Genomic DNA, 26,320 nt, shown 5'->3' on the forward strand with positions numbered 1-26,320 from the left:
CTCCACTCAAGAATACAAAGTTTTAATTATAGAAGATACATAAAACCAAACAGAAATGGTGGCAGCCAGAGTGAGCAGAGGGCTTGGCTCTGCTTGAGGCTACAAAGTTTCAACTGTAGAAGGTAAATAAATTCCAGATACCAGGCCCTCCACTTGGGTTGCCGGAGGGCGTGGCAGGCCTGCAAACCACCACAGGCCCCTTGCCCAGGCCGCCCCATGCCCCAAGGGAACCCTCACCCTGATCCAGGACACCTTTCAGGGCAAACCAGCTGGCCCCCACCCATGCACCAGGCCTCTATCCTATCTAATAAAAGAGTAATATGCAGATTGACCATCACTCCAACACACAAGAGGCTGCCCCCATGTGGTCAAAGATCCTGCCCCCATGTAGACACAAGATGGCCACCACAAGATGGCCAGCAGGGGAGGGCAGTTGGAAGGCACCAGGTCTGCAAGGGAGGGCAGTTGAGAAGGACCAGGTCTGCAAGGGAGGGCAGTTAGAGGCAGTCAAGCCTGCAGGGGAGGGCAGTTAGGGGTGGCCAGGCCGGCAGAGGAGGGAAGTTAGGGGCAAACAGGCTGGCAGGGGAGCAGTTAGACATCAATCAAGCTGGCATGGGAGTGGTTAAGGGGTGACCAGGCTGGCAGGCAAAAGTGGTTAGGGGCAATCAGAAAGGCAGGCAGGCAAGCAGTTGGGAGCCAGCAGTCCTGGATTGTGAGAGGGATGTCCGACTGCCCATTTAGGGCAGTTTAACATCCCTAGAGGGGTCCCAGATTGGAGAGGGTGCAGGCTGGGCTGAGGGACACCCCCCCACCCAGTGCACAAATTTCATGCAGCGGGCCTCTAGTTATTTATAAAAGCTAAGAAACAAATGTAATCCCATCAAAAGGAATTTTAGAAACTGTAGTATATTCATAGACTGGGAGTCCTATACAGCCAAGGTAATGAGCTAAATCAGTAAGTACCAACTTGGATAGATCCAAACCTGAAAGGGAAAATAGTTGCAGAATGATATATTTATAGCATAACACCGTTTAAAGAAACTAAAACAAAGCAATGCTACATATTCTCTCTCTATGGTAACAAGTATGGAAACAGTACTGGACCAATATATATAATTTAAAAATTAAACTAAATAAAAAAAAGAAGGCAACTCAGAATAGGAATGCTGGGTGGGGACTGCTATTTTGAATAGGACGGTCAGGGAGGGCCTTACGGAGAAGCTGACTTAATTTGATGGAGGTGAGGGAGGCTCATTCATTATCTAGGAGGAAGAGTGTTCACACAGCACCAATAGCCAAGTGCAAAGTGCACCAGGAGTTTGCCTGGGTGTTAGGAGACCAGCAAAGGAAGTAAGTAGTAAAACTAAAGTGGAGTGAATAAAGGATAAAAGACCAGTCATGAGATCAGAGAGGTGATGCGTATTTGTGGGCCCTTTTAAGGATGCTGGTTTTCACTGAGTAAGGTGGGAAGCCTGCTGGGTAAAGAATGATGGGGAATGGCAGATCCCAAGATTGAATGAAACTTCAACAACTTATGTCACAGGAAACTTCAAAAGTATACGTCAAGAACACAGCTATGGTGAAAGACCTCTATGTGCTTATCAAAAACGGTCTCTGAAAGGTTAAGGTGCCTCCCTCCTTGTACAAGACCTGGAAATTACATTTGGAATCAATACAGTTTCCACATTGTTTTCAATTAAATCTAGATTTTTTGACTTGGTTGAGTCCAAGAGAACATAACAGAGAGGGCCAAAAAGAACTTAGTAAACATATTCTTAAGTAATAACTGGTCGTTGGAGCCCAGTCCCCTGCGCCCCTACTAAGTATAAAACACTGTTTGAGACAGGTAGAATCAGACTAGAAAGAGAAAAGCACTAACAGAGACTTGGGTCTAGTCCCAACTCTGCTATTAACAGCAAGCCTTGGGCAGGTCACGTCACTTCTGTGGGCCTGTTTCTCTACCTGCAAAGAGAAGTGGCTAGACTATATAATCTCTACAATATCCAATATTATTCTGTTTGTAAAGGGACTCTCAGCTCTAAAAATGTAAGATTTAATAACAATGGCTAGAGTCCTGAATACAGAAAACTTAAGGAGAAATGTCCAGAGATTAAGTCCTTAAAGAAAATTTATTCTATAAGACACATTTTTAGGAACAGAAGTATTCTGGAGAATACAAAGCTACCAACATGCTAAAATACCACCAAGAGACACAAAATCTGCTGACTATTCTAAAGTAGGCAGAACAGGGTTTATTACCTGGCCCCAGAGGAACAAGCACAGCCAGACCAACCAACTCTAACAATTTTCCAGACTACAGTGCTCTCTTCCTATCCAGGGCTTCTCAATTGTTAGAAAAATACCCAAAGCGAATAACTGGAAGTGAGCATATATATCTCTTGCACATTTGTGCTCAGAAAAAGCCATTTACATTCTGGATAATGTGGGCAACAATGGAACTTTTGGACGAGGAAGGGAGCAGATGAGAATGAACCGGCTAGGAATTCAGAGAAGGAACATTCTCAGGGCTGAGCATGTTTGCCCTGGCATGTTCTCTTTCCTTTTGGCAATGCTAACACCACACTAATGAATACATCTGCAACAAGAGAACTTTCCCAACACTTGTTTCCATTCAACCAGGAACTATTTTGAAGATATTTTAAGAGAATATATTTTGAAGACTGCTTTTATGGAAACATGATAAGTGGACACAACAAGTCATTTTAATCTACAAGATTTAAGGTTTTAGTCATTACTAGATATTTTCTAATTATGTATTTCAATGATTTAACAACATAAAATTTAGAACTCCTTTGTTTTAAATCTTTGGACAATTATTCTCTGGCATTGCTCAAGGACTTGTGAAAAAGGGGATAATAAAACAAATGTTTAACTAAAAAGCTCACCACCTCTTTTTTTCTTTTAGCAAAAGAGAATCAGGTGATTTATAATTCTGGTGGGGAAATGCAAATCATGCTTAGTTGATACAAAACTACATATTTAAAAAAATAATTGCATAGATTATTAAAATAGAAAATATTTTGGTTTGTTTCACTCTAACACTCAACTGCTCTAGAATAACAAATCTCTTGGCCCATAGGCTAATAGGCAGAGAAAGTAAATAACATTGTGCCCAGTCATGCTGAAGAACTGTTTTTCATTTCAGCCTGTTTCTGAGTTAATCTCAAGAGAGGATCTGTACAAAGTTGCACACACTTTCAAGTAACTTCTGATATTGGGGTCAATATGTAAGTAAAAGAGGCAAAGACACATTGTATTTTTCACCTTTGCTTCCTTTACTTGTGAGGATACTTTTAATGATTGAATTTGTGGATAGAATGAAATACTACGTAGGGCCAGTCATCTATCCAGAAATTTCCTTTAGAATAATCTTCAAAATATGAGAGATCAAACGAGTGACTCATGAAACAAAGTAAACCAACTCTAAGGTAATAGGTGAAAAAGTGTCAAAGGCTCTCTCCCAAGGATAAAATGAGCCTGGACTGCAGATGGTTGAGGCAGCTGTGGCTGATGCAATTTAATTATAACCTTATAAAGTCCTGTGAGAAACAAGTAAATACATGAAATTATTCTGATATTCCATCTTCAGGACAAACGCCCACATTAAGGAGATCATTCAGAATCAGACTGATTAATTCTATTTTTAAAAGTAGGTATAATTATTTAAAATATAATTAAAGACTGAATCTTATCTCGCCTATCAGTATATCAGACTATAGACTCTTTAAGGGCAATAACCTGGATCTCCATTCCCCGCATGCAAGAAGAGGTGATTAGAGTTGGGGACGCTGCCAGTTGCACTAGCGACACTGCCAGCTCTGTGCATTACCGCACAGTTGATAGATTATCATCTTACCTCAGACAGCCAGGCCCAGCCCATGGCAGCCTGCACCCGAGTAGAAGTCTCTTCAGAGAGCTGAGCCTTCCCTACTCAGGAGAGATGGACCTGGACCGGTCTCTTCTTGGGTGAGGAGCCAAGCAAGAAGCTCCCTCTCAATGCCCTGTGTCATGGGAACTTCTGAACTGATCCTGTGTGTGTTCAGGAGATCTAAACTCAACAAGGGGTCCTCTTTTCTGTTTCTTCCTTTCTCTCTGATAATATGGAGTCTGAGGAATGGGCTGGGTGGATAAGAAAAGGTCATTTATAACTAAGAAAAGGTGAAGTGTTATCCTTCAACAGCATAACCCTTCTACCAACCTAGCATTTTACCAAAACCTGCACCCTTAAACCTACTCTTCTGTATTTTCATTTAAGACGATTGTAATCACTTTCCTGTTTCCATAGTTTATCTTTCACTTTCCTAGTCATTCATATAACCATACTGAGTCAGGCAGTATTTATTTTATTTTCATGGTCCGAGAAAGTAAAATACAATATAAAAGACACTGGACTTCAAATTTTGAGACCCAATTCCAACTCTCTGCCACTCATATTAAACAAAAATATTAGTGGTGGGGGAAAAAACCACAAAGTGGCCGAAACCGGTTTGGCTGAGTGGTGGAGCATCGGTCTGTGGACTGAAGGGTTCCAGGTTTGATTCCGGTCAAGGGCATGTGCATTGGTTGCGGGCACATTCCCGGTTGGGGGTGTGCGGGAGGCAGCTGGTCGATGTTTCTCTCTCATCGACGTTTTTAGCTCTCTATCTCTCTCTCTCCTCTCTGTAAAAAATCAATAAAGTATATTTAAAAAAAACAAAAATAAAAACAAAAAACCCCACAAAGTCATGGTGGTTAAAAAATCAGATGCTATCTAGACCGCCTAAGTTCCCCTCTATGAACATTGGGCAAGTTAGCGTTACTCAACCTCTACCTTTCTATTTCCTTAATCATAAAGCTAAATTAAATAATGGTATCTACACATAATAGGACTGTCATGAAGGTTAAATGAATTAATATATGTATAGCATTTGTCCAATAAATGGTACACAGTAAGACTCAGTAATATTATAGTTTAATGAGCTCAAGCAAGTAATTTCATCTCATTTTCCTCATGGTAAAAATAAAAATACTACTTCTACATACCCACCCATCTCTTAATCCTGTAGGAATTGTAAATAGTAGTAGAGGATATTTTGATTATGGGACACTGGGTTTCCTATAGCCTTATCACACTGAAAATGGAAAAGTACAGTTGTTCTACTATTTATTGTTAAGAAGACTATTCTGGTTGCATTTTTTTTTTTTGGGGGGGGAGAGGGAAAGAACACTAGCCTGGAGGCCAGAAAGCAGGCTCTACAACAAGTTAGTTTATATATCCTCCACCTTCCTGAGCCTCATTTTTACCATCCTTAAGGTGAAGCAACTATATGGTATAATCTCTGGAGTTCCTTCAAGCAATATGGTTTCCACCAGCATCAGGAATATAAACAAATCTTAAATTGTGTGAAAAAACTTTTCAAAGGGAACTAGGACATTATTCTGACTTGTTTTTATTATTTCTGACTTGTTTTTAAAAGAATTTCGCTTTAACCAAAGAAAAAGGAAGCCAAGAGTACATGTACCAATCGTAAAGTGGAAGGAATGGATTTAATGCAAAAAAGATGACAGAATAACCAAGTCAAAAGCTAGAGGTCTCCTACTTTAGTTAAAGCAGGGGCTAACCTAACCAGCAAGTTAGATGGAATTTTTATATAACGAATGGAGAGTATATAATATTGAATTGCAAAATTAAAACTGACATAAGCCAGATTCAAGAAGGAAGTGGACACATCTCACAGAAGCGAGCATGTGAAAGGCAAGGCTACCCTTAGAGGTGGACTGGAGGAGGTGAAAACATTCAAGATGTGTCCTGGGAGTATGAATGAGATAGAAGGAAGGTCACTGAGGGAAATCTAACTACTATTTTTTACTCTGGCTAATAATAATCAGCAGCTGAATTGAGATATTATAGATCACTAACAGCAAGTTTTCTTTAATAGGGTCAATCAGACCACTGGTTTCTTCTGTCCCTGAACACCCAGCCTCCAAGTCTTCCCCCCACCCCAATTCCTGTCATTTTAAGTGACAGTATCACCTTTACAGACCACACTCCAGACACCCTGGCTTCTCAGTCAGTTCCTTAAGTTTCTCCTCAGTGACCTTCCTTCTATCTCATTCATACTCCCCGGACACATCTTGAATGTTTTCATCTCCACAAACAGTCTCACCTCCCAACTCACAAATTCAGACACCCCCTTTCCCACCTGTCTCCAATCTCTGTCAAAGAGCTTCCCATCCTATCAGCAATTCTTTCATTTGTGAATTCTAATTCACTGGTCCTCCCTTTTCTTCCTACCTATCAGCCCTATCTTTCTCCTTTCTCCTTTCCTCAGCTTAAGATTTAAGAGCCATTACCATCACCATTCTCTAACATTCCTTTGCAAAAATCCCTGACCTTCTCTCCAAATGCCATCTACAGCAGGCGGAAACCAAACATTCACATCCTCTAAACAGACTTGAGGATGCCACTAAGGAGGCATTTATTCATTTACTCAACAAATACAGCTGACCCTTGAACATTGTGGGTTTGAACTGTACAGGTCCACTTATACAAGGAGTTTTTCAGTTGACCTATGCAGGTCAAACGGCATTGTTCAAGGGGCAACTCCTTGGTTGGAAACCCGCAGATACAAAGGGCCAACTTTATACGTGATTTTCAACTGTATAGGCAGTTAGCACACCTAACTCTGCATTGTTCAAGGGTCAACTGTATTCTTCTACAGAACAGGTACTATATCAGATTCTGAGACAGAGAAAGGAGCTTGTTAGTAAAACAAACTCAGAGACAGTCTTCATGGAGTCTCTATGGGTTGACAAGGGAGAGAGATATAAGTAAACAAATGTAACACCTTTGGCCCAGCTGACATGGCTCAGTGGGTGAGCATCAACCTATGAACCAGAAGGACACAGGTTCACAGGGCACATGCCCAGGTTTTGAACTAGATCCCCAGTAGGGGGCATGCAGGAGGTAGCCAATCAATGATTCTCTCTCATCATTGATGTTTCTATCTTTCACTCCCTCTACCTTCCTCTCTGAAATCAATAAAATATATATATATATTAAAACACAAAAAGTATGCTCAGCCCAGCTGGTGTTGCTCAGTGGTTGAGCATCAACCTATGAACTGGGAGGTCATGGTTCAATTTCTGGTCAGGGCAGGCTATAGGGGTCAATGGGAGAAAAAAAGGGGACATATGTAATACTTTTAACAATAAAGATTTTAAAACAAACAAACAAAAATAAACAAAACCTCCTTTATATCTTCCTATTTGTATCATGCACATTTGTATGATTTCCTTAATAGAGTCATATTTTTTCAAAGCAATGTATATCTACACGGGAGTTTCTTCTCAGCTTTGGCCTCTTGATCCAAAACTCTGATCCAAACTACTAGTATCTCTACTCTTTCCCTATATCAGTCAAGTGGCCATTAAAATATGCTTAAAATCTTTCCATGGCCAAAACCGGTTTGGCTCAGTGGATAGAGCGTTGGCCTGCGGATTGAAAGGTCCCAGGTTCGATTCCAGTCAAGGGCATGTACATGGGTTGTGGGCACATCCCCAGTAGGGGGTGTGCAGGAGGCAGCTGGTCGATGTTTTTCTCTCATCGATGTTTCTAACTCTCTCTCTCTCTCTGTCTTCCTCTCTGTGAAAAATCAATAAAATATATTTTAAAAAAAAATCTTTCCATGGCTTTCCCATTTCATTAAAAATAAAACTTAACCCTTTAACCTGGCCTTAAAAGCCCTAGGAGACGTTCTCTCCTATCTCACTCTTCCCCCAGCCTCCCAGCCTCAATTCTCTTCCATGAGAATGCTAATCACCTGTCTGCCTCTCAGGGCCTTTGTCCTCACAAATTATTTTGCCAGGAATGCTCTCATCCCTGACCTTGGAGGACCAGTGCTGGCTTTTTTCCCCTTTTCCATTTAAATCTCATCTTGAACTTACTTTGTCAGAGAGGCCCTTTCTGAATACCTAATCTAAGGTAACTATTATGACAATTCTATTATGTCCATTCTCTGCATAAAGCTATTAGACATTTAAAATTTTGTTTTATCTTCTCCCACCCCCCAAAAAATTATTTTTTAAGTGTCAAGGAAGCAATCTGTTCACTTTTGTATCCAGAGCACTTAGAATAATGCCCTGCACACAGTTGGTATCCCATAAATTTGTGGAGCTAATTAAAACAAATGATGTTAAGATGTATCAATTTTCTGAGAAAGTAGGTTCTGCCTCAGCTGCCCGATATAATCATTTTAAACATCCATCCTGAAAAACTTCATTTTCAAAACATCAGTAAAAAGAGCTTTTGCCAATTTTTACATTCTCGTAGCATTATCTAAAGTTTTTAATAAAACTTCCCTATTAGAAATTTGTTTTTCTCTATTGGAATTCAAAAGCTATAGATCACTAGCAGAGTAGCAATTATCTAACTGTTTGAAACAGGAACTAAATTCAAACCCAAGCTCATGAAAGTAGAGAACTATACAGGTGACCTTAATGGAATTGTGCTTTCTCAGTCTAAGAATTCATTCTGTTTGTGGAAATACAGTGGTCCAAGTAGGTCTTTATTAAATGACTAATCCAGCCAGGACCGGTTTGGCTCAGTGGATAAAGCGTCGGCCTGCGGACTGAAAGGTCCCAGGTTCGATTCCGGTCAAGGGCTTGTACCTTGGTTGCAGGCACATCCCCAGTGGAGGGTGTGCAGGAGGCAGATGGTCGATGTTTCTCTCTCATCGACGTTTCTAACTCTTTGACCCTTTCAATTCCTCTCTGTGTAAAATCAATAAAATATATTAAAAAAAAAAAAAAAAGACTAATCCAAAATCTCTCATGAATGACACACTCCTCTAATCTAATTTCTTGTCCATCCCTGACTAAACTTAAGTTACTCAAACTAGTTCCTGAAGGAATATAATGTTTCCACCTACAAAGACACAAAGTAAAATGGTAAATATTCTAAACTCCATAGTTTAGTTTAGTTACACCATATTATAAAACTCCATTCTAAAGATATTGTGAGGTAATTTCTGGCCATAGTGAAATAAAAATGACAATGCCAGAAGAGTATGCCATTTGGGCAATAAAGGAGGTTTAATCAGCCCAGCCAGTGTTGGCTCAGTGGTTGAGGATTGACCTATGAACCAAGGGGTGGGGGTAGCATAGGGTGTGTAGGAGACAACCAATCAATGATTCTTCTCTCATCACTGGTGTTTCTATCTCTCCCTCTGAAATCAATAAAAATTTATTTTTTTAAAATAGGTTAAATTGCTTCCCTGAATTGCTGGCATAAGGAAAAAGAATATGATGTAATGATTATTAGAGCATCTTTTAAATAAGAACCTATGGCAGCCCTGGTTGGTGTGGCTCAGTTGGTAGAAGCACTGTCCTGTATAATACAATGGAAGGTTGAGGATTCAATTCCCAGTCAGAACACATACCAGTAGCTGATCTATGTGTCTCACTTGGGTGTCTCTGTCTCTGTCTCTCTCTCCCTTTTCAACCCTCTCTTTAGAAATCAGTGTAAATGCCCTCAGTGAAGAATTAGAAAAACAAATAAACAAACAAAAAAAACCTACAGCAGATTGGGAGATTTAGAAAAGGACTCTGACATGTTATTTAATCTAGTTTCCCTTGGAATAGGATGACCTAAACCATCCTAGTTAAAATCAAAATCTGACCTAATTGTGAAGGCCATTATTATAGCGCCATATAGTATTTTATCTATTATTATTGCCTATAACTTTTTCACTTTGTCTCCATTTACTCAGTGGGCTTGGCTAGTCTAGCTCTTTCTACATGCTACTGACATCAAATTCCACTGCAGAATGAGTGGAGGTTTTTCCTGGCCATTCTAATCAGCATTTAGCAAAGCATTAAGTGGTCCCTCCAGAATCCTGTTCTCAACCAACCATTCCTCTACAAGCTCAGCTTTGGTATCATCAAATTGCAGTCCAGACACACAGCCTGCAGTACACACAGCCTGCTCCTAGGAGAGGTTGTTTCTCACTGTTAATATAGAGATACACATAGATAGTACTTAAGAAAGTTAGTTTCTAGACTTGTTAGCTGGATCTTACAACATAGTTTCTATTAAAAAAAAAAAAAAAAAAAAGTATAAATAGTGACCAAGTGCCCAGGCTGGGCATAAGGTTATTTACAAAAGATTCTAAAATACTCTATAGTTCTATCCGAAATTAGTAGAATGCAATTCTGTTACTATATTAGCCAGTAATAATTTAAAAATAAGTTAAATGACAGCTTAACTCTCTTAAATGCAAGTGTTTAAGTAAAGTAGGTATGATCTGATGAAGACTATGGTATATCCTGGAGGTGTCTTCAAGACCTTTAGATGCTAAAAAACAAATCTACTATTTAATGTCTATATTTTATTAGAAGACATATTTTATTTTCCCTCAATTTTAATAAAAGTAGTACTGTTGTTATTGTTAGCAATGTACAGGGGCCTTTTTAGTTCAAATGAAGAGAAAAATTGAGCATGGGGGAAAACAAGTGGAGCAGTCAGACTGGAGAGAGAAGTAGTAAGAACCTGGAGACAACAGCCCAAGAGATGGGAAAAGGTAAGCAAAGACAGGAGTAAAGAACAGTTAAGAGTAAAAGTGTAAAGATAGTACATAACATGGAGTAAGCTAAACTACAGTCAGAAAGACAAAGGAAAGAAAACAGTATTTACACTTATGCACATACATCATTAACATTGAAAGGAAAAAAGAAAGGAGGCTGGTGAGAAACGGTGTGTGTGCGTGTGTGCGTGTGTGTGTGTGTGTGTGTGTGTGTGTGTGTGTGTGTGAAGGGGGTTGGGGGGGAGCAATAGGTCCTTAGCAAGCCACCAGCTGGGAATTCTGGCCACAGAGAGCTTGATGGCTTTCTAGAGTAGAAGACAAGAAAAGTGTAGGCTCATACAAGGATGCAGACAGGATACTTAAAAGACATGTATTTGCCATATGTTTAAAAACATTTACTTTTAGGATAAAAAGGAATTTGAAGAATATTTGAAAATTTACAGAAAAAATGTCTTTAATATACTTAATATTTTGTCATTCATACTTGGGATTTGCATGGAAAAAAAGTTATACTATATAAAGTTACACATTTTTCTGTGTATACCTTTAAAGATGTGTTAAAACATAAGTAAAGGCTGTAAAACATTTGGTTCATTAGGCCGTATCATAATTTAACTGTTGTCAACTGGGTTATTTAGGTTGCTTCCAACTTTTTAAAAAAAACAACACTGCAATGTACATATTCTTGCACATTAATCTTAGAATACATCTCTGAATATTTCCTTTAGATAATTTTATTTTTAAGTAAAATGACCCAAAAGATATAAAATCTTTATTCATCAATATGTCCGGCTAGGTTGACTACATCTCATACCTTTTACCAATAACATCTAACCTGTCAATTTGATAAGTCATATATTCTCTCATTAATAAAATCTGCGTTATGTAGATTAGACATAAAACCATTTTATACCCTATGCTTATTGGTTATTTATTTTTATAAATAATTGCTCTATATTGCCCTCTTTATGAAATCATTTCTTTACTTCACCCCCACAGCAACTGCAAGTCTGTGTTTTCTTTGGTAAAAACTTTCTCTTACTAGATGAGCACATCTGTAATGGCTGAAAACTGTGACTCTGAAGTATGGAATATGGCAGTCTCTTAGCAACTTCTTCGCATAGGACAAAATCTTCATGGACTGAAAATTACTTGGGGTCTTGAAAGAGTACGTCTAAAGATGTCATGTGCACTTCTACATCTCTGAAGCTTTGTAAAGACTATATTCTCAACACACATCTCCTCTATACACTCTCTCTCCTTCAATGGCATGCTGTAACCAAAACATATGCAACATTTTATTTATTGATTTATTTTATTTATATTGACGTATTGATATATTCCCTCCCTAACTAGAGAAAACCTTAAACCTTCCCTATTATCCAGTAGAATTGCAAACATCTTGAGTATTTTATACATTAGTCAATATCAAGCATGCAGAGTTCACTTAATTATAATATCTCATTTTCTACAAGAGGAAGCAACAGTTCAGATGGTATTATTCTCATGGTCAAGGAAAAGCAGGGCCAGAAGCACTCCACTGACCAATCACACTCTCCTAAAGCTTTAGCACTGCTAAGCATTCCAGGAATGTTTCTGAATGAGAAAGATAAAAGTGAACTTTCAAATAAATCAGAACTGAAAGAATCAACGATGATTTATTTCAAAGCAGTCAACTCAGGAAAACTAAACAAATATTTCAATGATGTCTAAAGTGATTAAAGGAGTTTTATAATTTCTCGTTGAAAACTCCCATAGGGTCAGTTTATAAAAAAATCATAATCCTTAAACTTAAGTCAATTTTATAATCATACATAATTTTTTTACTCCAATTAATGATACTCAGTTTTCCCTGGGATTAAATGACCTTTAGTCATTTCAAAAATTTATATATCCAGCTTCAAAGCATCAAGATTTGCCATCACTTACAATATTCAAAGAGAAAGTAAAATTCCAAAAGATGAGCTTAAGATGTTTGGAACAATGATGGCATTGTAAGAGTAAATTCATAACCTCCCAAAGTGTCTATTTATATTCCTTTTCTTTCCAAAGAGGATTTGAGTTAGCTTTATTACTATTTTGAAAAAAACATTTAAAGATGCAAATTGTTTAAAAACAGGACATTTTTAGTTATACCTCATAAAATCATGTAAACACTGAAAACTCTATCAAATTATGTCTGGAGAACATCCTAAAGATAAGTATGCCAAATTATATGGAATATATACTTAAGTATGCAGAAAAATGTTTGAAAGTACATACACCAGAATGTAAATGATGGTATCCAGTGAGGAATAGGATTATGAGACATTTTAATTTTTGCTCATTTGGACTTTCTTACATTCCTGTTATGGATATCGAGCATTTATACAATTAAAAATTATATATATACACATAATTATATATATACACATATATATGCTTATATATAAATATAAAACAAAAAAGCATATATACATATATCTTTTTAAATTCCAAGATCTAGGTATCAAGGAGGATTAATCTAAATTTATACATCTTAATATATAAGAGCTCAAAATTTGGCACAGGAAGGAGTGTAAGCCTGCCTAGATCCTATAAGAGGCAGGGTTTATAAAGAACATTGATGTTGGGATTTTCTTATCTCCTTGCCCTTCTGTATAATTCTAAAACTATCTATATTACTTGAAAAGGAAGCCTTGCTTATTCTAGTGAGCCACTCCCCCTTGAAGTGTTTAAAGCACATTCCAACAGTAATTACATTGTTGATGACCTGAAAATGGGTCACCCCACACAACTGATTAAAACTCTCTTATGCAATCTTTCTTTGGAGAAACAAGGACAGCTTGTACAAATATTTCAACTACATCTACTTCCTTAAGAGAAGATGGTACACTTTGTAGGTATTACAAAGTTCTAAAAGCATACAGAAAGGCAAAGGAAAAATTATGAGGTTAAATTAGCCTAGTCATTTGTCTCAACCAATTTCACATTACATTATTAATATAAGAAAGTGCATAGGTTTCTGCTACATTGTTAGTTAATAAATTAACAATGTCTAAAGTATAGATATTTTCATTTGAAAGTTATAATGAAGCAACTGTATTACCTGAAAAAGTATGTTAAGACAAGATTTGAGAAATAACTACATTTCTATAGGATATATGTAATTGCATTTCTATAGATTCACTGTTCATTTCCAGTTATACTGTTTCTTTTCTGATTAAGAATCTAGGGTAACAAAACTAGATTTAGCATGCCAATTTTTAGTCTAAGTAAATAGGTCTAAGTAAATTTATGAAATGTCTTTAAATGAATTTATATGGTTTGGAATTCTGTTTGTGTAAGTTTAAAGATCACACCACTCAACTACATAAGGGTTTAAAATATCTACATACAGAAACACCCTAAAGTCAAGAGGTAAATGGGGGACAGGGTAGCACAACATGATAGAAAAGCTGTCCCAAACTGAGTGGAACCTACTACCCTAGAATGGCACTGGGACAGGGCTGTTGCCAACCACATAGACAGGAACGCAGACACCCTGACTGTCTCAAAGACTCAACACCTCACAGCTTCCTCCTACATCACCATTTGATAACTGAAGCTTAGAGACCCTGGTAGCAATGGGGATGCTTCCAACTCAATTATCCACAAAGTACTTCTTCTCAATTACTAAATTTAGAAAACTCACCCAAGAGAGCATAAGAGGAAATCACTAGTTTGAACACTAACAGTTCCTAGGCTGAGAAGAAATGAGATGCTTTGTAGTATTTTTATAGCATAAAGCTCTAAAGCATATAAAGTAGCTAGATGTCAGGGGAGAGGCTGCTGCATTTAACTGAGAATTAGTCTGTGACAATCCTAACTTTCCTGCATTATTTATCCTAGGCAGAATTGTGGGGGCTTAGAATCAAAGCATAAAGCTCAGAATGCCTTTGATCTACCTCTTTTAAAATCCCTATTGTTGGGGCAGGGGAATGTGTCTAATCTCCTATTAGTTCCAAAGACAAGCCCACAGCAGCAGCAAGATGTTTTAACTCAGGCAATTCTGAACATGAGGCTTGGTGTGACTGTAAGAGAATGTTCAATATATTCCAATTTTATTTCCTCCTGTTCTTAAAATTGGACAATGTTTTAGAGTATTTTTAAATAATCTGCCAAAACCGATTTGGCTCAATGGATAGAGTGTTGGCCTGTGGACTGAAAGGTTCCGGATTCCATTCCGGTCAAGGGCATGTACCTTGGTTGTGGGGACATCCCCAGTTGGGGGTGTGCAGGAGGCAGCTGATCGATGATTCTCTCTCATCAATGTTTCTAACTCTCTATCCCTCTCTCTTCCTCTCTGTAAAAAATCAATAGAATATATTTTTAAAAAATTATTATTTATAGAATGAAATTTTTAAAAAATGGTTTAAACCATAGCCAGTTTGGCTCAGTGAATAGAGTGTCAGCCTGCAAACTGAAAGGTCCCAGGTTCAATTCCGGTGAAGGGCACATGTGGGCTCAACCCCCAGTAGAAGGCATGCAAGAGGCAGCCAATCAATGATTCTCTCTCATCACTGATGTTTCTATCTTTCTCTCCCTTCCTCTCTGAAATCAATAAAAATAATATTTTTAAAAATTGGCTTACATTACTACCTTAGCTAAATTACTACCATTTTATAAACTCAAAATAATTAAGGAATTAACCTTCAATCAGATATACCTCTATTGCATCTGACACAAAAATACCTAAACTGTCACAAGTGCCTTACTGGATGTGACACTTAAAAATATCACTCCTTTGGGTAGAAGGAAGATGAAGGTGAAGAAAAAAACTTTATATAATCTCACTGGAGTTTCTTCAGCTGTTTAAATGAGTTTCTTCAGCTGTTTAAAAGACTAAAGATTAGGAGTAAAGAGAATTGAAAACAGTCATTTCATTGCTAGGTACCCAGAGCTGTAGTGAAAAAAACAACAACAAAGTAGAATACACAGAGAATTTTTAAATGACAGAATTAGAATAGAAACTATATAATATTAATTCCAACAATCTGGCATTTAAATGAAATTTAAGATATACTTATTATTGTATTGCTTGTAGCCTGAATAGATAGTGAGCTTTCTAATTGTTTAATCTAACCCTGAAAAAAAATCTACAGTTGTAGTCATTACAATCAGGCAAAGGGTATATTTAAACATCTTCTATCACACTATGGAAGTCCCATAAAACATCACTGATCAATTTAACCAAAGTCAAAAAAGGAAAAATTCAGTTAACAAGCCATTTCTGGAATTATCTCCCACAAAACCTAGGATTTTTTTTTTTTTTTCTCTTTAATATCAAAACTGTTAAAAGAGAGAAACTGGGTAGTTACCTACCTATAGATGGAGATTTGAAAGGGTATTTATCGGGAAGATCCACTCTAACTTTCCACACTCCGCCTTCATAAGGGGCTGAAAGAAAAGTAAAAGTGTTGCACATTAAAATACGTCTCCAAATTAGAAAATAGACCTGAGTGTAAATTAAACATTAAATCCTAATCTCTTTTGATAACCTTGCAAATTCCCTTGAAAGTCAGGGACCTCTTATAATTCTATGTTCAGATTAAAGTACTTTTCTTTAAAAATCTAGTTAGAAAATGAGAAAAGATTCACTTTCTTCCCTCATGTTACATGATTCTTTAAAGTATTAAACAGTATCCAATTATTTAGGAAGTAATAACTTCTTATCTCAATCTAACCTATGCCCCCTCCCAAACACATAGATCATAAAACAAAACACATTTCCCTAAGCCATCAGTATAGTCATCCATATAAAACCCAGAATTCACAATTCATGTTTAATACTGTCACATACAGATAAGAGGGAAAACCATATGAAGTAACTACGATAACAGCGAGATTTTTCTCCCTGGTTCTAGAGTTGTAAATTTACTTTTCAAAAACCACATGTATCACCACCTGTCTTGGATATTTTTATTGTCCATTAAGGAGAATAAAAACTGTAATAGAAGAACACAGACCAACACATGTACTTACTTCCTTGTGGTCCATAAAACTTTACTACAAATTCATTGAGTCCTCCCAGGATCGTAACTTCATGCTTACTTTCAATGCTAAGGTAGAAGGTTAAGGAAATTACACAGGCTTTATATTATCTTAAAGAACTAAATATGACATCTTAATTTCGCCATTTTAAATGTAACCAACATTTACATAAAACTGATGAAATATTTAAAAGATATAATAAATCTGTTAATTTAGAAGGCAATATATACTCTTGTGTAAAGAATATAAATGGGCTTTAGATTCAGAGAATCGAGTGCAAATTCCAGAACTGCCATCTACTAGGTTTGTGGGCCTAGACAAAACAATGTGAGCTCATTCCCAGAGCCTTTGTTCTCTCCTTACTATTCAGGAAAACATCATTTCTTAGGATTTCTGTGAGGATCAAATGGATTAACTATGTAAAATGCATGAGACGGCTTTTTGTACATACTGCACATAAATGAAAAACAGGTACGTAGTCTCCCCCCCCCCACCTCTCCTTTCCAGCTGATCCCCAATGAGCCTTTAACATAAACCCAGTATCCCTTTAGTCGATTTCAAATACTCAGGGAAAACACTAATTCTCCTAAACTAAAAATGCTATGTTCCTAAAATTATGGATTTACTAAGGAAAGTCCCCACAATTTTATCCCTGGCTTAGCAAATTGTCAAAATACAGACACAACCTTGCTACAAGTACTGCGCTACCAAATGCAAAAGACCAGCAAAATAAACAAATAATAGTTTAAATCTTGTCTGAAGTGCTTCTTTTCACCTACGCTTTCACTCCCTACTGAACCTCCATCCCTCTTAGACTGGGGGACTCTGGGTTATAAACACAAAGGACTAACACTTCTGTGTTCTCTTCCTCAAAAGCATACCTCTCCTTGAGATTCTCACCTCTTTCAGGTACTAGGATTCAATTACACAAACAAAACCAATCCATCTCCGCACAGGAGAGGGCTACTGGTCTAGGACCTGTTTTATGTCTCTGCTCTGTGGTCTAAAAAACTCTGGTAGGAACTTTAGGTGGTGGTAATGGCTTTGGAGAACTCACAAAGCCCCCTCTAACACTTATTTTAAAAAAATATTTTTACTGATTTCAGAAAGGAAAGGAGAGGGAGAGAGAGAATCATCAATGATGAATCATCGATTAGCTGCTGCCTTCGCGCTCCCCACTGGGGATGGGGCCCACACCCAGGCATGTGCCCTGATCTGCTGATTCACAGGTCCACACTCAACCACTGAGCCACGTCAGCTGGGGCCACTGTAACATTTAAAAAAATATGACAGATTGGTCTCATCTAAATCAGCAGTACAAATTGCATGTACTATTGTGCAAAAGAGAAATAATCCAAAAATTTTTAAATCATCTCTTAAATAGAGAAAAATTGTATTTTTAAAGGTTTGAAATGAAGTATTGATCACTCCAATCCTGTACTGTAGGCCAAAGAACGAGAGACCAGGGGTATTTTTGGCAAAGTCCTGTTGAAGAGCCTTGAACAATATCCTCTACTGATATTAAATAAAATAATTTAGTCTATGCTACGTTGACCTAACTACTTTAGTAACATGCACTCGGAAAGGATTCAAACAGTATCCACAATGGAAAACTGGCTTTATTTCTCATGGTCAAATGACACATACATGCATGCTTTGTTATACTACATTCTTCCTGACCAGTCACCCTCTGACACCTGCAAAATATTCCAACGCTAATCCTAGTGAAATAAATAGAAGAGTGTATGTTTAAACTGTTTTAAGACTTTAAAAAGTACCCTTGTGTTAGTGAAAGAAAAGGAAGTCAAATATAGTTACAATAAATAATATTAAATATAAGCAATAACATCATGAAAGAAAACACTTAAAAAAAAAAAAATCTCGGGGGTAAAAAGGCTTTCCTAAGACTGACACCAAAGCCAGGAACCACAGAGGAAAATAATAGCAGATGCAAGTATGCACACACATTTAAAACTTCTATACTGTAAAAGACAGTTAAATCAAAGGACAAAGAAGGAAAAAAGTATAGCATATGACCAAAATTTTTATTTAAAAAAAAAAAAATTGTTGTTACAAAGTAGTAAGCAAAATCAGAAACACCCCCAACAAAGAAAAGGCCAGAATAGCAAAGTTAATAGAAAAAAATTCCAATGAGCAAAATTAAGCTATAAAAAGTTCAACTCAGTTTAGAAATGAGACATTTTTCACTATAAACTGATAAAGATGAAAGCTAGATAAAACCTAGTATTCAATGGAGTATGAAATTCCTGAGGACAAATTTAGCACTATATCTCAAAACTTAAAATTAACTTACTCTTTTATTCAAATTTCACTCCTATGAAATTATGCTTCAAAACAACCAGGCACTGCCGGTGGGAATATGAAATGGTTTCAATCACTGGATACCTGACCCTGTAAAGCTGCACATATGCACACCTTATGCCCATCAGTGCTTCTCCTGACATATACAATGAGTGGCTAGATTATGATCTCTGAACGCACAATAATCTGGCCACATTGTGTGTGTGTGTGTGTGTGTGTGTGTGTATTAGAGGACCAGTACATGAATTCGTGCATGGGTGGGAGTCCAGCCAGCCTGGCCAGGCGGAGGGGACATGGGTGGTTGGCCAGCCTGCCTGCTGGTCAAACTCTTGGTCGAGGGGACAATTTGCATATTAGCCTTTTATTATATAAGATTATTATATAGGATATACACTGAGTGGCCAGATTATTATGCATTCAGAGATCATAATAATCTGGCCACTCAGTGTATGCATAGATTGGTTCACCACCACACATGCCTAAGAATGTTCATTGCACTATTTGTAATATTCAAAAATTAGGTTACAACCTGAAGGTTCATCAACTATAAAAAGGATAAATTATGGTGCATACAGTCACCCAACAGACTATTATACACCCCCCAAAATGAATTGCTACACATAAATGTACGTCTAACAGATATAATAGTGAAAGAAGCCAGATACCAATGAGCATACACATTAAGATTCCATTTACACACATTTCAAATAGGCTAAATGAATCAATTATGTTTAGATAGGATAGTGGTTAGGCTAGTGGAGACTGCGACAATTGGAAAAGAGCTTTGAGCACCCTTAGGGACTTTGTGGGTGCTAGTTACAACTTTATTGTTCCATTTATCATTGAGCTACAAAAACTATTTATGCAGTTTTTGTATATATTTTATTGTTTAATAAAAAGTTCTAAAGATAGTGTGTCTGGTACTATGTTTACTAAAATTTTTAAATGGAAATAATCTAAATATTTATCAACAGAATATTGGTTAAATGAATTATAAACCATTATACTGCTACTAGTGTCTATCTCTACCCACCCAGAGCTCCACTGATGTGTGTTTCCACTCAATGTGGGATATCCAAAGTAGTCAACTGAATATAGTAGTACAGATAAAGATATCTCAGCCATTAAACAAAACTAAACAAATTTATAAGGATAATGAAAGAATGGAGTAAGGTAGAAGAGTAAATGAGTTTAACAAAAAGAAGTTGTAACCTATTTTATAATATAAAAATCTATAGAAGAACAATCTAGCTACCAAAACTAATATGAATGGCACTGATCTCTGGCAATTACTCTTCATTAATTATTTAAAATTATGAGTTATCCACATGGATGTCTCTTCTAGAAAATTAAGGATATCTTTTCTATCCTGTTTACATGATGAATAAATCCAGGTTTATTCCATTTTGTGGTCTGTTTGGGATACAGTCCATGCTTTTATCCATTTTCCAAAGAAGATTCTCCTTTCCAAATAGTCACTGCAAATCTATTTTTCCATTGATTAGAAATCAATGCTCCAAACCACCTTTTCCCCATAATCCCTGACATAATCCACATGCCAGATACATTTGGTCTGTCTTTACACACTATATTGTTAATCAGGGGTGGGGAGCCTTTTTTTCTGCCAAGGGCCATTTGGATATTTATAACACCATTCACAGGCCATACAAAATTATCAGTTTTAAAATTAGCCCGCTACATTTGGTCAAACATTCAATTAACTCATTTAATGCCTTGGCAGGGCCAGACCAAATGATTTCTCAGGTCTTATATGACCCAAGGGCTGGATGTTCCCCACTACTGCTGTAAATTAATGAGTTATTATAGTCCATTTCATGTGAAAAGCTAAAAGGAAACTGAGTAAAACCTTAAAAACTTCTATTAAGTTGGTAAAATGAGAAGCTGTGCTAAATTTATGCTGCCTTGGAATGGGGTACAGATACTAAATTAGATGGAAAAAGAATTTAAATTTAGTTGAATGAAAAATTACATTAAAAATAAGCCATTCCATCATCACAAATGAATGACTTGTCCACAAAAAATATATAAAATTACTAGACTGCTGTTACCATGTGTATTTATGGTAGAGGCCATGACTTACTTTCTCTTCTCTGCTGCAAGGTCAAGGGCAAGGAAGGCAATGAGAAGGCAGGACACAATGACAAAAGTAATGATCTATTGCTAAGATGTGCTTGTCAGGCTAGCAGACTGGTGGGAACTCACTAGAAGCTTCCTTCTTTACTTTCTCAGTTTCAAAGCTTAAAAATATCCTTCAGATATTCTGGTAAACATGTGTTAAACCCATAAAATTACATTTTACTTATCTCTCATCTAAGTTATTTGTGAAATACTGCTCTTTTTGTTAATCCTCAACCCAAAGATATATTTTTCCCACTGATTTTTAGAGATGGAAGTGGGGGGGGGGGTGCGGAGGGAGAGAGATAGAGAGAAATTAATATGAGACAAATCAATTAGTTGCCTCCTGCATGCTCCCTGACCAGGGCCAGGAATTGAATCTGCATCACAGGTACATGCCCTTGACCCAAAAATCGAACCCACAACCTTTAAGTGCACAGGTCGATGCTTTAATCACTGAGCAACACTGGCCAAAGCAACAAAATACAACTTTTTATTTACTTATGATTTCACTATTAAAAAATAGCATCAGCATTTTTCAGTAGACTAATGATTAACACTGCTACGAACCCAAGTTCATTTTACTTTTAAAATGCCAGCCACCCACTGCCTTATTTTCCCTGAATGCCATTATGATTACACAATCTAATATTTAAAGGCTAATGCCAAACTGTCAAGAGATAACTGACATTCTTGGCAAAACATGTCTATCAGGATTTTAGAAATGATTTTTATGTAGTTCTGGAATTTTCCAGAAAGGGAGCCAAAGTGTAAGCCTGTGTCACAAGACTGATGTTAACTGATCAAGGACCTAGGATTCAGACAGCATTGTTTCCGAAGGTTACTAATAATGAGCTTATAAAATAAAAGAGGGTGGTCTCTTTGAACTGTATCCATACAACTGAAGAACTGGGGTGAAGAAATGTGCTTCTCTGAAGGCAGAAGCAATTTGTACACCCCCCCCCCATGTTCAGACTAGTGTGCTGACAATTCTCCTTGAAATTAATCACACTACAGAAGCTGAAGAAACTCAGCAACCTTCACTATCTTGTTCGTTGTTTGAAAACAGCATGGTTATTTATTAATCTGTTAATGTGCGAAATATCATAAAAACAACACTTTGGGGTTATGTTTATAAAGAATCCTTCTCACCCTAGCTGGTTTGGCTCCATGGATAGAGAGTTGGCCTGCAGACTGAAGGGTCCCAGGTTCAACTCTGGTCAAGGGCACATGCCTGGCTTGTGGGCTCGATCCCCAATAGGGGGTGTGCAGGAGGCAGCCAATTGATGATGTTTCTCTCTCATTGAGTTTCTCTCTCTCTATCCCTCTCTGTAAAAAAAACAAGCCAAAACTGATTTGGCTCAGTGGATAGAGCGTCGGTCTGCAGACTTAAAGGTCCCAGGTTCGATTCCGGTCAAGGGCACGTACCTTGGTTGATGTTTCTAGCTTTTTTTTTTTTTTAAATATATATTTTATTGATTTTGTACAGAAAGGAAGGGAGAGAGTGAGTTAGAAACATCGATGAGAGAGAGTCATCGATCAGCTGCCTCTTGCACACCCCCTACTGGGGATATGCCCACAACCAAGGTACATGCCCTTGACCGGAATCGAACCCAGGACCCTTCAGTCCCCAAGCCGACGCTCTATCCATTGAGCCAAACCGGTCCCGGCTGTTTCTAGCTTTCTATCCCTTTCTCTCCCTCTCTGTAAAAACTCAATAATATATATATATATATATATATATATATATATATATATATATATATATATAAACATGTGCGTGCCTCTGTTTAAATTATAAGGAAAAATGGTCATGCACAATAAGCAAAGGCTCCTGGTTGAGAGCAAGTTTAAATTTCCCCCCGAGTTTTATAAAAGTTAGTGTTGGTCCTATTAGGAGGACAGGGAATTCCACTCAAAGGAGAAATAAAAGCTGAGAAAACAGACATGGGGAAAGAATAAAAGACAGAAAGAGGGAAAAGGCTTCTACTAGTGATAAAATACATAAATATAAAGAATAAGGGCATTTATCTTTATCTGGGAGAGAAGCAATGATATAACACGAAGAGTAATTAACAAAACAACACATGTGTCATAAGCTCAAGCAGTTTTAGTCCCTACATCCTTCCCCCAAAAATATTTTAAGCTTTCTACAAAAATAGAAACCTGTTATGCTGAGTTAGCATCTATTAAATCTACAAAAGATCACAGACACTAATTTTATTAATGTTGGTTTACTAAACATTCTACACAGAAATGCCTTAAGGAAAACAAAAATTCCCCTTAATACACAACCTGCCTTCAAGAAGCTTAAAATTTAGCAAGGGAAGATGAGATCTGTCCACTAAGGAGTAAATACAAAAAAGGGTTTGCATAAAGTGCTACTAGAGTTTAGAGTAGGAGGAGATTTCCTACAGCCTGCAGGCAAAGACAGCAATGGTTTGCCTAGGAAGCCAAGGATTTACACAGGCCTTAAGACCAGTGAGTGACTTGGACATGTAGAGGAGGGGGAAAGGCATTTAAAGCAAAGACAGAAAGGCACAGGATAGGTCCAGAGAACAGGGACCACTGCATTTTCATTTTGATGGGGAGAATTAGAAAGTAGGTCAAGACCAGATTATAAAGAGCCCCAAAACAGATTTTATCAGGCAAACAGGGAGACAGTTGTTATTTCCATGCATGTGCATAACTGCTTTACAGAGATAGCCGAGCTGTATGTACAAGACTGGCTGAAGGTGTGATAAGCAGAATTAAAGGAAACGAGAAGAGAAATGTTTAAGGTCTCAACTAAAATAACAGCTGTGGGAATGATCGGAGAAGATTAAGACGACTTTATAGGCTCTGCAACTGACTAGACATGGGACAGCCACCGAGAAAACCCAGTGTTGCTAGAATGCCTAATGTTCACTAAAAACCAAGAAACTAGAGTTCCATGTCAATCTCCTAATTTCACAATGTAAACAAAGTACATGTGCTCCAAAGTCTGGGTTTGGTGAAGCTTCTGGGACACCCTGTGTCTAACAGCATACAGCTGCATTCCACCATCTAATATTCTGTATAGTCTACACGATTGGCTGGTTTGTGTACTGCTACATTCCCAGAGCCTAAAGAGTCCTGGCACACTGTAGGCACACAAATAAATATTTATAAAATGAACACATGAATGAAGATGCAGGACAGCCACAATCTGAAGCTGCCAGTTTGAAATCTAAGAATAGTTTTAGCCTTGTCAAACAGGTGAAATGATACTATTAATAACAAAGTGGAACACAGGACAGAAGGAACAAGTTTTTTATGCAAGATGCTAAATTCAGTTTTGAACACATTAAAATTTAAACTATAAATATATAACCAAATGGCAATATAATAAGCGGACAGAAAACTCATGATTAAAAGGAGTCACCTTGTAATCCACTAACTCAGCCTGTTTTCTAGCCTCTAAAAAAAGGTGAGGGAGACAAAATAAAATATCTACAAAGGTACCTGACCCTACATCTGACACAATAGGAATTACTTTTTTTTAATGTAAAAGAAGTACTCAGAACTCTGACTAAATTAATTCCCATATTGAAACTTCCTAAGCAACAAAGTTTTTATAATATCAAAAATATTACTTTCTTCCACATTGTTTTTTCTTTTTTTAAAACAATACCGGAGGTGTGTTTTTTTAAAATTGATTTGAGAGAGAGAAAGAGGGAGAGGAAGGAGGAGGGGAGGGAAAGGGAGGGGAGAGAAGGGGAGAGGGGGAAAGAGAAGAAGAGAGGGAGAGGGAGAGAGGAAGAGGGAGAGAAAAAGATTGATGTGAGAGAGAAACTTAGATTTGTTGCTGGGATAGAACCAGCAACCTGGTTATGTGCCCTAACCAGATATCGTACCCACAACCTTCCAGTGTACAGGACAATGTTCCAATCAAATGAGCCACACCAGCTAGGGCCATTCTACATTCTTAAGTAGAATCCTAAGAAAACAACCTTTCCTGATACTGAGTCGTCATTACGAGTGATAATTGTTATAGGGTGCTACAAAATACAACGATGCCTTTAGGAACCAATATGGTATAAACTTATTTTCTGCTATAGAAATTTCTGATCCTGTTATGCTGAAGGCACTGGCAAATTTTCTTCCTAGTTTCTCTTAGTTCTTTAGCTAAGTTTGAGAGCCATCCCTGGGCTACCATCCCTTAAAATGTACCTATGGTGGGTTATAAAAACCAGATAAACAAAGTTTGTGAGTTTTATGTCAATAATAAAAAAATATGATTTTTAAAAAAAATATAGTAAGAATTGGGAACCATAAGGTGACTGGAATATTAGAGTTTGAGGACAATAAATTTGCATTTTGCCAGAAAAAAATAAAATAAAAAAGAGGATAAGCCTGGCTAATGTGGCTCAGTTGGTGGGAGCATCCTCCCATACAACAAAATGTCTCAGGTTCAATTTCTGGTCCGGGCACATACCTAGATTGAGGGTTCAGTCACTGGGGTGCATATGAGAAGCAAACAATCAATGTTTTCTCTCTCTCTCTCCCTTTCTTTAAAAATCAATGAAAATATAACCTTGGATGAGGATTAAAATAATAAACATTCTAAGAAAGACATCCTCCAATAAACAAAATACGTAAAGTAGGTAAGTTTTAGTTGTAGCTGAAGTTGCCAACAACCTCTAGAGGAGGTTTCACATTTAAAAATAGCCATTTCAAAACAAGTATGTATTGTCCAGAAGTAAAACAAAACACCTTGACAATTTACTATGATATACGGAACACTTTAAAGGCTTGTTATCTAAGGGGTAAAAAATAGTACATACTTTAAAATTTTTATATAGATAAGTCACAAAATTTAGTTGTAAGGAAAGTATGTTCATTACCACCTAGGAACCCAAAAATCACACTACCTTAGGAAACAGTTTTTCTCCCACTCAAGTGTTATGCTTTCATTTAAAGCTTCCATGTCAGAAACCAAAATAAACATTGGCAAGTTCCAAGTAAATGTTATTTTTTAAAATGAGAAAATCACCACTGTAAGTTCTTCCCTGGATGAATCATTTTGCAACCAGATTCCCAAATAATAAGCTTAAAAATTTAAAAAAAAAAATTAAGAGTCCTAAGAAAAATGCTTTTATTCAAATAGATTTTAGAAAAAGGAAGTGTTCAAGATCTATAGGAAAACTAAGCCTCACTCCATCCCCCAAAAATGTTTTATAAAGCAGATTTACAAAGTTAAATAAACCAATTGCAGAAAAAAGAGAGAAAAAGCAAAGAAAAATATG

At 37.2% G+C, this 26,320-nt stretch overlaps 1 protein-coding gene and 1 long non-coding RNA gene across 5 annotated transcripts in view; both read right to left on the bottom strand.

The window, feature by feature from the left end:
* Positions 1-26,320, bottom strand: part of UBE2H (ubiquitin conjugating enzyme E2 H) — a 100,251-nt gene that overhangs the window by 26,557 nt on the left and 47,374 nt on the right. For 3 of the 4 annotated variants that reach the window (XM_036426864.2, XM_036426854.2, XM_045576722.1), the window contains exons 2-3: positions 16,587-16,663; positions 15,927-16,001 (exon numbers count right to left, since the gene is read on the bottom strand). In XM_036426864.2, coding sequence (XP_036282757.1) covers positions 15,927-16,001; positions 16,587-16,663 — 152 coding nt within the window. Of the gene's footprint in view, positions 1-3,877; positions 4,146-15,926; positions 16,002-16,586; positions 16,664-26,320 lie in introns of those variants that run through there. The other variant, XM_036426873.2, reaches the window with a different exon arrangement.
* Positions 16,933-26,320, bottom strand: part of LOC123650964 — a 50,298-nt gene continuing 40,910 nt past the window's right edge. The window contains exon 3 of the long non-coding RNA XR_006740712.1: positions 16,933-16,988. This is a non-coding gene — a long non-coding RNA (uncharacterized LOC123650964). The remainder of the gene's footprint in view (positions 16,989-26,320) is intronic.

The sequence above is a fragment of the Pipistrellus kuhlii genome, unplaced genomic scaffold, assembly GCF_014108245.1.
Source record: "Pipistrellus kuhlii isolate mPipKuh1 unplaced genomic scaffold, mPipKuh1.p scaffold_m20_p_10, whole genome shotgun sequence".
In the NCBI taxonomy this organism is placed as follows: Eukaryota; Metazoa; Chordata; class Mammalia; order Chiroptera; family Vespertilionidae; genus Pipistrellus; species Pipistrellus kuhlii.